The following is a 13,437-nucleotide window of genomic DNA, read 5'->3' as shown; positions in this document are numbered from 1 at the left end:
CAATTTAGTGCTAATGTTTTTGGTGACAAAATTGAGATGAATATACTGTATATACAAATAGAAAACGTGAAATATATTTATCATCATCCAATGTGCATGAGAAGATGAAGCATGCATGTAGGTTATAAAATAGATCAAGTTACCATCAGTACAATTATAGTATACTTTTAGGAATTGTTTGGTTTAAATTCAAGTTATGATAGGATTAATTATGATGAGATAAGTTATGTTGAGAATATTTTTTATTGAGTGTGTTTCGTTGTATTCAAAATAATAGGCTTTGCATAAATTTTAAAAATAATTTATTTTTATACAAAAGTACCTTAATGAATGTGAAAAGTGATGTATAAAAAGAATTTTAAAGGGTATCTTTGTCATTTACTTATTTTATTCCGAGATAAATTGTCCTGGATTACTTTACCATCTAAGCGGAGAGATAACTTATCCTAGTACTAATTATTAATTCCAAGATAAGTCATTCCGAACATGCCAACCAAACAACAAATTAAGTGTCGCTACAATTTAATCTCATGATTATTTCGTGTATTCCTTCAAACAAGATTCAAATTTGTTTCAATATATTTCAACAATTAAATAGCAATTGCAAAGCAACTTGTATCATAGACTCAACCTTTAGCCAATATGTATAATAAATTGGATCACCAGTAATTATTTAATTAGTTTCAATAAATCTTTGAGCTATTAAATTTTATTTAATTAATTTCAATAAATCGATAAATTTTTGAGATATTAAATAAAATTTAATAATGTGATTTATTAATCGAAGAAATTGATCAAGTAACGGTGCTATAATATAATTAATATAGATACCTCTAAGATGGAATCAATTTAGGTAAAGAACTGTGCAAAATTCGTTAATAGACCAAACAGATGATCATGAATATATATTAAGTTTTTGATATTTTACCATCTATGTTTAATAAATATATTTTAGTATTATATATTTTATGAATAAAATACATTTAGGTCATCATTTGTAAATAAGACCTTGGACCAAATAAAATTTTCTCGAAGGTTCATAATAAATATTTAGGCCTTTGTAAATTGGATTTTAATAAAAAAAAATATTTTTTAAAAAAATGTGTTTAAAAGTTACAGAATATGTAAATAAAGGATAAAATTGGATTTACTCGAAATCAATAGCGTTAGTTCAAATTAATTTTTTTTTGTTAGATATATGACAATATTATTTGAATATTGTACATTATTTTATATTGTTTTTAAGTATTAAGTTGAAATGAATTTATTTATCTTGCCTCAACTCCAACCAGACAATTTTCATTTTACCTTTTCCTTCTCTTCCAACTGTCTTACATTAATCTCGATAATTGTGGTACTGGAGTGATAGGTATTCTTTCATTATTAACTAGAGATAATTGTCTTATATTAATCAATAATTATTGTGATGAAGTGATAAGTATTATTTTATTTTTTAACTAGAGCTCTCGGGTTCGAGTCTTTGTGAGTACCGAGTCGACTTTGTTAAAGGCTATTTTACCCCACAATGTCGGGCAGTGACGGGTTGAAAAATTTCACAAAGAGTTTTCAGAAATAGCACTACAAAAGCTCTTTCCAAAAGTAGAATTGGTGAGATTTGAACGAGTGAGCACTACCTCATACCAAACATCTAAAATAGTTGAGCTACGATAACTTGTTGTGTTGAAGGGTGTCCAAAATATGTTATTTAATTTCATGTATCATTTAACTTGTATAGCGGTACTTTTTCTGACGAAGACACCTTGACAACCATGTAACTACGCCGATGTTCCCGGTGCGAATCTGAATTCGATCGGCTCATAATGTATCAAACACCGAATGGAAAAAGAAAGAAAAACAACAGTCTTTGTTTGTAAGTTGGACTCGTTTTTAAATGATGAAAGCGTCTATTGGGCCTTTAAAACTATGGGTCAGTTTCAAGCCCACTTCATTTTTCTATTTGGGCCCATATCTGAAAGAGGCCCATTTGAACTCTTAGATCACTAATTTGTGATACATTAATACGAGTCTGTTTTCTACTTTCAAATCTCTCCTTTATTACTTATTAATTAATTTTTAATTATAATTTAAAATGTAGTACTATAAATAACACTAAAAATACTTGAATATGAAATAAGAGCTTTAAATAAATTTTATGTTAAAATTTGTATTATTTTTAAAATTATTGGTATCAAGGCCAAACGAGCCCAGCCTCGCGACATCAGAGGGTTGATTGGGTTTGGACTTAATAGCCTCGGGTTTAGAGTGAGGTGAACATTTCTAGCCTAGACTGAACTGATGGGTCAAGTCTATTTTGACGGCTTTTACAATGTTGATTTGCATAGTATTCTTGCGAGATCGACATTAAAATTGATACTTTTTAAATCCTAAACACCAAAAGGGATACTCTCTAAAAGCATACACCAGAACGGACAGTTCATCCATATATGAGCGAACTATAACTACCATCTTTCTAAACCGTCATCCCTGTTAACTTAAATTCATCCAAAATAATATTACACAAACTTTAAAGATAATTCGCCCACAAACAGTTCTTTTTATTAACTCCTCACGTGAATCTATATCTCTTTCTTTCTCAATTTAAGTGTATTGTGAAGTTTTTTATACATAAATATAAAATCATGACTTTTTTTCAATAATAAACATATAAAACAACTTGAGAATTTTTTTCATAAAATAAATTTTATTATTTATTTGCTTACAACAATAGTAAAAAACTATTAAAGTCGATGTGAATAACGATTTCTTACGAAGAGTTTCTCTTTCACAAACTACATTGTTATGTCATGCGACTTGAAACAATGTTCATTTCGTTTCTATGACACGTAGTACTATTAACTCTAACCATTCTCAAATACAGAGTATTTACGATTAAATTGAATGGAGAAGATAAACAATATAACTCGATCATCCAGGAAAAATATGTCCTTATAAGTTTAGTTGTAATACTCACCTACATCTCTTTGGCTGAATGTCATGTATATCACAAAATTTTATGGCACACAATTTATGCGAAGTGGTTATTATTTTAATATGTAAAAAAATAGTGATAACATCTAATTTTTCTTGTAACTGGTTGGTAAAGAGTCATCATTCAATTTTACTCAATATCAATTATTGCATTTTGGTTTATTAGTGTAAAAAGATATATATGTAAAATAATAATTAAAAAATGGGAGGAAAATAATACAAATTCTAACCATATTTGTATGTCTCAAATGAATGGAACACATGTTAATGCTTTGATCTATTGAAGATTGCCTTGTTTCTTTGATTTGTCCAATTATCTATGCTTTCGTTCAGCAAATAATATAATATAAAATCAACGATAGTTAAAACGTGATTCATAAGCTCTCGATAATACAGATGAACTATACAATCTTTATTTATATGAATTTGTCTATAGATTCAACGACGATGAGAAGAGAATTCATTAATTCTTAAAGAGGATTATTCATTTTTTTCTCGATACACAAAATAAGGATTTCACTAAATTGATTATTATAAACTATCTAATCAAACTTTTGTCTTTGTTCCAATTAAAGTTGATTTTTTAAATCTTTAAAAACAACTATTTTTTAATGGACTCCATAATAATTTATTGATATTTCCAATTCATTATTCTTGTCACAATATTACTAGCTTTTCTATAAGATAATAATAAAATAAAAATAAATTACAGGCAAAATTTGGTATTAGTTTCTTTTATAGAGAAACTCTTTTTTCTAAGTCTCACCAAATAGTGGAATGATTTATTTACTATATCAATAAGTAAATCTTAATAATATTGTTTCAAAGAGTTGTGTACTTTTAAGTACTTTAATTATTTTATATATATATATATATATATATATATATATATAAAAGGAAATTTGCTACCCACCATTGAACATGTGTAAAGCAAAGATGCAAGAAAAATTGCATAATTTGAGATCTGTTAGTGCATCAATATGATAAGTTAAATATGTTTACAAATGGAGTAGGTTGTATCTAGGGTTTGTGTAGGCCACACTCTATTACTATTTTATTGTCATTATTTTAAAATTCATAAATTTTTTATTGCTTATCTATCGATTCTGAAATCAGAATTCTACGAAAAATAATTTCTTCAATTTTATATAAATTATTTATATATTAAATGATTTTTAATATAAATACCAAATTTTGATCAAACGTACAATAAAAATTACAGTTTTAACCCCTCTATCAAACTATGCACATCAATCTAGTTAAGATCGGTTATATAAATTCTTATTTTTATTTTTTTTATTTAAAAATATATTATCGTATCATCATAATTATAATAGATAAATTTAAATTGATAAATACGTCGAAAATATATCAATAATAACAAAAATAAAATTAAATGGCTCTAAAACCTATTCTCAATCAATAGTTAATATCAAAATATAATATAAGTTTAATTCACACATCACATATTGTGTCACCATAATCTAACTAAAACCCTATCAATTATATTAAGTATATAATAAATATACAAGTGGATAGCTTATAAAAGAAGGCCACCTCATACTTTATTTAAATTGAACCTTTAAACAATTCATTTTTTCCAACTAGAAAGATTCTCTTTTTCTTTTTCTAATTATTATTGCTATTACTATCATTTTCCTCTTTTCCTTTTTTCTTTTCTTTTGTGAGGTGCCATAAATATAGGAACCTTTTACAATAAAGTAATATAAGGGTTTAATAATAGTATAAACTAAAGTGGAATATTTTATTATTTAGAGACCAAAACAGGAAGTGACTAAACTAGGTATAAGCTAAGTCCAAATATACTTTTTTATATGTATTGAATATATTAAGGGTTCTTTTTAATGAAATTGCATTATCTCATTAAGTCTCCCTAATAAACATTGTATTGTTTTAATTTATATTACTTGATATATGTTGACCTGACATCAAGGATAATTTCAGAAAAATAAGATGTTTATTCGAATGTTCTGGGTAAAAGAGTTACATTATATATATAAGAATTATATATATTTTTAATTTTTCATGTAGATTTATAGATTTCGAGTCACCTAAACATCAAGGTTAATTTAGTGAATTAGGAGGTTCAAAATTCACTTGAGGTTGGAAGTTTAAATCATAAACGTTATATTTGTATTATTCGAAATTTTCTTAGTGAAAATTCCGAATGTTTGACACACCCTTCAAAAAAAATTTTAATTAGAGGTGTATTTTTACTAAATCAAACTTATTAACAATATTTTAGAACTCTAATTATGTGGTTATATTTAATACTAAAAGTGATATGGAAGGAAAACAATAAAATTTTCTTAATTTACTAAAATGGACCTAAAATGGACAAAACAAAAAACTAAAATATTTATTTGTTATGTAGGTATCAAATAAAATCAGAAGAGAGGATTCCTATCCACTACCCCCTTCACCAAAATATAAGTAAAAACTTTATAAGTATCACTAGTAACAATTAATAACAACTTAATATAATTCATTCCACGAGTGAAATTTGAAGAGTTGAATTATACGTAACTATATTTATATTTTGTGTGACTTGTTATATTTTCTTGTTCATATTTGGAATCGAAATTTTTTTGGAAATAGTTTCTCTATCTCTGAAAGGTTAGTAATAAGATCTGCGTATATTCTATCCTCTTCATACTTACTTATAAAACTTCATATGGTATATTATTGTTGTTTTTAATTGATTTCCCACCCGATATTTGATACTCACATTGAAGCCTAACTATATTCGTATTGGTTTCTCATGTGGAACCATAGAAGGAATTTAATCGCTACTAATTGTTATAAATTAGAATTCACTCCGATAAGTCCTATACATTAAGGGGTAAAGCTCTCCCTAACAAAGACGACTCCATACCCAAGGGAACTCAAACCCAAGACCTCTTAATTAAAGATGAAGAAGTACTTACCGTTCCACCACAATATATACCCAAAGGAACTCAAACCCAAGACCTCTTGGTTAAAGATAAAGAAGTACTTATCGTTCCACCACAACGTTTTTTTATATACTATTATTATATTGCCTTTATTTTGTGTGAGATAGAAATATTATCATCTCCAAGAAAATACAATAATCATTTTTTTTAGAAAAATAAAAATTGTTAAGATAAATTTTCTTTTCAACCCAACACATCCCAAAACCTTATCCCAACAAAAGAAGGGAAACTTTTACAAAGATAAAAAAGGAAAAGATAGGAATGTGTACTTGTTTAGACTAGTACTGTTATATGATAAATCCCCCCATAAATATCAATATCAACATAATGTGAATGTAATAAAGTTAGTTGGACCATATGTGCCACTTTTACTTTTACTTTAATTTAATTTAATTTGCTCATGTTGAGCTGTCCCATTGAATTCTTCACTTTATTCATTCAAAGTCAAGTCACCTTCTTATCTTGATAAGTTCAATTCCAGCTCTATACCTCATATCTTAAAAATCCCCCCAACTTGTACCACCTACCATCAATATATATATATATATATATATAATGTTATGTTTTTTGAGAGTTAATTTTATTGATTATATTAATTTGATATGTTAAAATAAAAATTAGATATTTTAAAATTATATGAATAATTTTATTAGTTATAATTTTTTACATTAATATGATAAAAAAATAAATTTTAAAATATCCGTCAAAATTCATATGATTTAACTCTAAAAATTATGACAAATAAGAAGAGACAAAGGGTTACCCTTTAAAGAACCTCTTTAAAAATTGAAATTATAAAAATTTATTTATACTTTAAGAAAAAGAATTCATTATAAGCATAAAATGAGGAAAAATATAATTAATATGCTCTGATAAGTAATTCGGAACATCAATCTATTTATAATAAATTGGATAACACTCTCTCTGTTTATATTACATTAATTTGATATTTTAAATAAAAAATTTAGATATTAAAAATTTATATAAATTATATTTGTTTACATATTAATATAATAAAAATACATATTAAAATATTAATTAAAACTTTTATAATTTAACTCTAAAAATAATAACCATGACAATTGAAAGTGGACTGAGAGAATACAAGACATCTATTTATAATAAATTGGAAAATTAATATGAAATGTAGAAAATATACATAGATCTTAAAATAAAGATACCTCAAATATGTTGTTAATCAAAAAGGAAAAGAAATACCACGTAAGAAAGAATATATTATTTTTTTTGGGAAAAGTTTGGTTTATTTATGCTATCAGTTAAAAGTTTGGTTTATTTATGTCATTATGACACATTCATGTCATTACTTTTTAATGGTGGTTTTGCAAAACTATTGATACGTGGCTAATTATAATTCGGCCACGTCATCATTTTTTAAAAAATATAATTCTGAAAAAAAATTGAATTAATTTTTAAATTTTTTTTAATTAAATAAATTAATGATGCGGTCGAATTATAATTGGTCACGTTATCAATTTTTTAATAAAGATTTTTTAAAAAAAATTAATTCAATTTTTTTAGAATTATATTTTGTTAAAAAAAATTGATAACGTGACCGAATAATAATTGGCTACGTATTAATAGTTTTGCAAAATCACCGTTAAAAATAATAGAATGAATGAGCCTTTTTTTTAATCGCAATAACATAAATAAGCTAAACTTTTAACTGATGAAATAAATAAATATTTTCTGAAAGTTCAATACATACTTTTTTTTTTTTTTTTTTTTTTACCATTTGTTTTTTTTTTTTTACCATTTGTAGAAAAGGAAGAATTTTGTACATCCACAATAAAATATGATTATTATTTTTCCCCAAATATTAAATATATTAAATTTGACAGGTTATAATAATTGACTTGCTTTATCTTTTTGCTACTAACACAGTCACCGTTATCTAACGGCGTTTGGTCCCTTTGTGTACCGGTTGTAACTAGTGCAGGTCATTTCTCATCAACCCTTATCAAAATTATTATCTTGTTAAGAAGCTCTCAATCAAAGTCCCCTTTTCTCTTCATTCTCCTTTATACGTCACCGCCTCTCATTTCCATAACTTTTTTTGTTATTTTTTTTGCAGATTCAGAGTATTTTATAAGGTATTTTTGAAAAAAAATTGGATCTTTAGTTACATTTTTTACTGAAATTATAGTTTTTATGTGTTATTGTTTAGTGGGGTTGTGTTTTTTTCTAATTTTTTATGATGTTATATATTGTAGGATTGTTTGGAATCAAGAATTTGGTGTTTTTGTTTTGGAATCAGGTATTCTTGAGGGAAAAAATGGATCTTTACTTGGTTTTTTACTGAAATATGTAGTTTTTATGTGTTATTGGTTTGTGGGGTTGTGTATTTTTCTTATTTTTTGTGATGTTATATGTTGTAGGATTGTCTGAATCAAGGATTGGTGTTCTGGTTTTGGAATCAGGTATTCTTGAGAAGTTATGAATTTGGATCTTTACTGAAAAAATTGTAGTTTGTATGTGTTATTCATTTGTGGATGTTGTTTGCTTACTTGATTTTTTTTTTGAATGATACAGATTGTAGGCTTTGTGTGGAATCAAGAATTGGTGTTCTGGTTTTGGAATCAGGTATTCTTGAAAAGTTCTCATTTTGGATCTTTACTGAAATTTGTAGTTTGTATGTGTTATTCATTTGTGGGGTTCTTTGTTTACTTGAGTTTTTTGAATGATACAGATTGTAAGCTTTGTTTGGAATCAAGAAATGGTGTTTGATCTTGGAAAGGTTGAATCTTTAGTGGGTATTTGATGAATTATTTGATAAAGTTGTGAGTTTTCTGATATGGGTGTGTGTGCAAAGCATTGGGAAGTGGTTTATATGGTTCTTTGGTTATCTGTTTTGGCTGGAATTTGAAGGATTGTGAATCTTGGGTTGTTTGATTCAAGGTGTTTGAATCTCGGGTTGTCTAATTCTTTGTGGATATGTGGATGAGGCGGTCATGGTTATGTTACTAAGTGTTAGTTGTGGTGGAAATTTTGTTCCAAATAGGCTGATCCAGGATTTAGAGTCGGTTAGTTGGAAGTGGATTCCTTATAGTATGTATATGCATTTTCAAGATCCCTTTTCACATGTATACTTGGTTAGAACTGAAAGCAGTAGGTTCCATTGAACTCTGTGCTAAGGGCTAGAGGCACCTCTACGACCACCCCGAATAATAGGAAATGCTTGCAAAGGGGAAAATGGGTGAAGATCTTCTAACAACCTTAACCATTGAAAGCAATCATTTGTCCACCCTCTTGTCCATGGATTCTGGCTCATCTTCTCATGATGAAATGGAGAGGGAGTTGATCCGGACTGTTAACCATTTACAGCCGCCTGATATTAATCTCCCACTCGAGCCCAGCCCCCCTCCTCAGTTGTGGAATGATACATGTGATATGCTAGATGTAGGCCTTGGTTCCCAACATTATGAGGTTGAGACAAATATTAGTGTCACAAAGATTGGGAAGAAGTGTGCCAAGCGGCTTGATAGTATTTGGGGCGCTTGGTTTTTCTTCACTTTTTACTTTAAGCCAGCTCTGAATGAGAAGTCGAAGGGTAAGATTATTCGTGAGAGTAGTGGGGTTTCTCGGTATGATAAATCGGATTTGAAGCAGGATGTTTTCCTTGTTCAGCATGATATGGAGAATATGTACATGTGGGTTTTCAAGGACAGGCCTGAAAATGCTCTTGGCAAGATGCAATTGAGGAGTTACATGAACGGGCATTCACGCCAGGGAGAGAGCCCCTTTCCTTTCACTGCAGAGAAAGGTTTTGTTCGATCTCACAAAATGCAGAGGAAACATTACAGAGGTCTTTCGAACCCTCAGTGCCTTCATGGAATTGAAGTTGTTAGGTCACCTAATCTTACAGGTCTTGATAAGGAGGAGCAAAAGAAGTGGATGGAGCTTACAGGACGAGACATGAATTTTTCAATTCCTTCTGAAGCCAGTGACTTTGAGTCATGGAGGTGCCTTCCGCATACAGAATTTGAGCTTGAACGGCTTCCTGCATTGAAGAGCAACACACTTCCTCGTACAGAGAGATTGTTGAATGGATCAAGTCTGAATCTATCTACTCGATCTGCAAACCATGTAAATGGAGAAGGACTAAACATTTTGTCTGTCTGCAACAAGAGGAAGAAAAATGGATTTACTCGAGGAAACAATGACGATTGCTGTTTGCCTAATAGTCAACATCCTGAGAGGCTTACAGATATCCATCCAATTAGCCCACCCTGGCTAAGAGATTTTTCTGGTGCTATGCAAGTAGCATCTGGTCCCGTTACAGCTGCAAAAACTATTTATGAAGACGACGCAGGGTTCTTGATACTTGTTAGCATGCCTTTTGTGGATCTAAAAAGTGTCAAAGTCACTTGGAGAAATACCATCTCTCATGGGATTGTGAAGATATCTTGTGTCAGCACTGGATGTATCCCTATGATCAAAAGACAAAACAGGACTTTCAAGCTATCAGATCCAGCTCCGGAGCACTGCCCTTCAGGGGAATTTGTCAGGGAAATCCCTCTTAGGACTCGCATTCCAGAAGACGCAAAACTAGAAGCATATGGAGATGAAACTGGAACTATGCTTGAAATTCATGTGCCTAAGCAGCGTGTAGGACCAGAAGAGCACGAGGTTCTAGTGTGCCTTCGCCCCTCTCCTTGGACCACACATGCATATGTTGATTTGACAGAAGCAATGGCTTGAAAATCAGTGGATGCTCGCTCTCGTAGGTAGTAGTTACTATTATTTACTGACCTCAATGGAAATGATATTTATATTTTCTTCTAATTCAATCAGGAAAGATTCGTTTTCTTTCCCCACTCATCAACCAATGTGGAACACAAGATGCTATTTTTGCATGCCTTCAATGTCCACAACATTTTGTTCCTGCTACTATTGATCCCTTATTGGCTTCTTTAACAACTTCATACTGTTATTCTTATCGTTGAATAGTATTTGTGCTTAAATCTGTCTCGATTCTTCATATCGTGTGTTATCTTTTCTGTATAACATAATGATCATGTACCTCTCAAGAGAAGGCTGTATTCTTCAATTTTTTGAATAAGCTAGTCTTGAGTATGCACTCGAGCCTGATCAATTCTGGCACTTTCATATCGATTAAGCTGTTAGTTATCTGTGATAACAAAGTTCGGTATCCTGGCAACTTTGGCTTAAAGTTTATAATCTGAAGACTATAATGAAGCTAACTCTGAATGAAAAGTATTCCATAGAGTTGACCCTAAGTTAGAAGTTATATGATGATTTAATCCGCAATTACTTCACTTTACTCGAGCTAATCAGGCTTGATGTTGGAAATGGAAGAAGATATGATTCACCAATACTGATCAATTGAATATATCGACCGACTATCTGAGAGTATGATCCTGCATAGAGTTTGTTCATTTTCTGAAACATCAATCTCTCATAACCGGAGAGAAAGTTGTTAAATGGTTATCATATAACTAAGACTGCACTACAATCTTATTTCTACTACTTAAGAACCAGATTTCACCATAAGCTAGGTAATGTGGAGCTTAGTCCACTTCTTCAATCTTAGGGCCTGCACCAGCACCACTAGCACCGGCTGAAGGGCCATCTTCATCCATCCCACCAGCCATGTCAGGACCACTAGCACCACCCTGGTACATCTTCGCGATAATGGGGTTGCATATGCTCTCAAGCTCCTTCATCTTGTCCTCAAATTCATCAGCCTCCGCGAATTGATTACCATCAGGTAGATGAACATTACTATCTGCATGAGTATTAACTGCCTTGGCATTAATTAGAGTTTTCAACTTAGATGTGATATGACGAGTGGCTCCAGTGTCTATTATCCATCTACTACCTTCATATGCACATAAGAATGCTTTGAGAGAATTAGCTGCATCAGTTACAGCAGCTACATTGGATGAAGATTGAGATGTAGACTCATGTCCATGAGTAGTCAACATCTGCAAAATTTGTTGATGTTGATGTGAAGTAAAGGAAGGTCCTGATTGTGAATTTGCACGTTTAACTCCTATGCCTTGACTAGTGTTTCCTCTAACTTCAGATGCATTGTGTAGTACTGATCTTTGGCGTGACCTCTGTAACCACAATGTTTCACATTGCAAGAAGAACTTACTACCCTTGTTACCAAAGGATGAAGAACCTGCACCACCACTGTAACCTCCACTTGGAGGACCATATCCATGTGTAGCATTGCCTGAATAAGTACTACTTGCAGAGCCTTTATTATATGTAGCATTACCTGAATACATGCTACCTGTAGAACCTTTAGATGTACTTGATCCATTTCTGTTAGAATACAATGCAGTGCCTCCGATTACACCAGATGTAGTAGAGCCTACAACCAGATTTCTTTGAGTTTCCTGATCAACTAAGAGTGCATAAGCTTTGTTAAGTGTAGGAATAGGGCTCTATCATTAGAATCTGACTTCTAGGTTAAGAGTAGGACTCATCAAAAACTGCATTAATCTCTGATAGTCGCAGTGTTCTCCAAACTTCTTAGACTCTGGACAAGGACAAGTAGGACAAGGCGTCAGGGAGTCGTACTCATCCCAGAGATCCCTCAATCTAGAGTGATAGTCAGCAATGGATATAGTGCCTTGAACAAGAGTGTGAATTTCTCTATATAAGTGGAAAATCCTAGATCTATTAACAGTATCAAACCGTTCCTTCAAATCAAGCACATCTAATGTATATACAACAAAGCTAATCAATCCACGCCTGACAGTATTCATTATCAAGCTTAGCACTACTGCATAACATTTCTCCCATTGATTATATAACTCAGGTTCAAATTTAGATTTAGGAAATCTTCCATCGACAAATTCTAATTTTCTTCTACCTACCGGTCCAATTCTGAAAGATCTATTCCATAAGGCATGGTTTTCAAAACCTGTTAGCTGTAATAAAATTAATGAACTACCTACAGTATCAGTGTGTTGAAGATAGAGAGGGTGATTGTGATCAATTACTGAAAACAAGATTGTGCTTGTAATACCACTATCAGCTTCACCATTACCAGCTCCTTCTCTTCCGCTTGAGCTATTAACTGCCATTGCAACGACTTTGGATGCCTTTTTTTTCTTTCGCTTGAGCTATTAACTGACATTGCAACGACTTTGGATGCTTGAGCTATTAACTGCCATTGCAACGACTTTGGATGCCTTTTCTCGGAATCACCTTTGTCGGTTGGTGAATCTGAGCATCAGGAGTCGATTTTATATATTTCTTAGAAGAAAGAAAACTAGCTACGAACATAGCTTTCTAATACCATGATTACTCCATAGATGGAGTTTAAGCTATGGCGATTTACAGAGAAGAAGAAAAATATTATTCACACTATGAAGCTTGTAATTTTCTTAAATTTTCAAGTGCACCACTACCGCTGTTTCATATCAAAGCTTCTGCTTCTAAATTTGGAGACGCGTGGGTTTCCGAAAAGAAAAACAAA

General features: G+C 30.9%; 3 protein-coding genes across 3 annotated transcripts; 1 reads left to right on the top strand and 2 right to left on the bottom strand.

Annotated features, from left to right (window-relative positions):
* The first annotated feature begins 7,858 nt into the window (after positions 1-7,858).
* LOC101262100 (uncharacterized) lies at positions 7,859-10,945 on the top strand. The gene is made up of 5 exons (XM_004236703.5): positions 7,859-8,074; positions 8,195-8,238; positions 8,360-8,401; positions 8,514-8,564; positions 8,671-10,945. Exon 5 carries the CDS (start codon positions 9,156-9,158, stop codon positions 10,680-10,682), a length of 1,527 nt encoding a protein of 508 aa, XP_004236751.1. The 5' UTR covers positions 7,859-8,074; positions 8,195-8,238; positions 8,360-8,401; positions 8,514-8,564; positions 8,671-9,155; the 3' UTR covers positions 10,683-10,945.
* A 432-nt stretch (positions 10,946-11,377) lies between these two features.
* On the bottom strand, positions 11,378-12,394 carry LOC138347855 (heat shock 70 kDa protein-like). Its single transcript, XM_069296435.1, has one exon. The coding sequence runs from the start codon at positions 12,236-12,238 to the stop codon at positions 11,513-11,515; it is 726 nt and encodes a 241-aa protein (XP_069152536.1). The 5' UTR covers positions 12,239-12,394; the 3' UTR covers positions 11,378-11,512.
* Positions 12,395-12,403: 9 nt separating this feature from the next.
* On the bottom strand, positions 12,404-13,042 carry LOC138347836 (uncharacterized). The gene has a single exon (XM_069296382.1). It carries the CDS (start codon positions 13,040-13,042, stop codon positions 12,404-12,406), a length of 639 nt encoding a protein of 212 aa, XP_069152483.1.
* Between the last annotated feature and the right edge of the window lie 395 nt (positions 13,043-13,437).

Source organism: Solanum lycopersicum, chromosome 4, assembly GCF_036512215.1.
Source record: "Solanum lycopersicum chromosome 4, SLM_r2.1".
Classification (NCBI taxonomy): domain Eukaryota; kingdom Viridiplantae; phylum Streptophyta; class Magnoliopsida; order Solanales; family Solanaceae; genus Solanum; species Solanum lycopersicum.
The sequence above is the reverse complement of the archived record's forward strand: the minus strand, read 5'-3'. Positions and strand labels throughout refer to the sequence as shown.

What these genes read in the sequence shown, in the direction of transcription:
- LOC101262100 (XM_004236703.5), top strand. Translation starts at nt 9,156, where the DNA reads ATGCTTGCAAAGGGGAAAATGGGTGAAGATCTTCTAACAACCTTAACC.
- LOC138347855 (XM_069296435.1), bottom strand. Translation starts at nt 12,238, where the DNA reads ATGTATTCAGGTAATGCTACATATAATAAAGGCTCTGCAAGTAGTACT.
- LOC138347836 (XM_069296382.1), bottom strand. Translation starts at nt 13,042, where the DNA reads ATGGCAGTTAATAGCTCAAGCGGAAGAGAAGGAGCTGGTAATGGTGAA.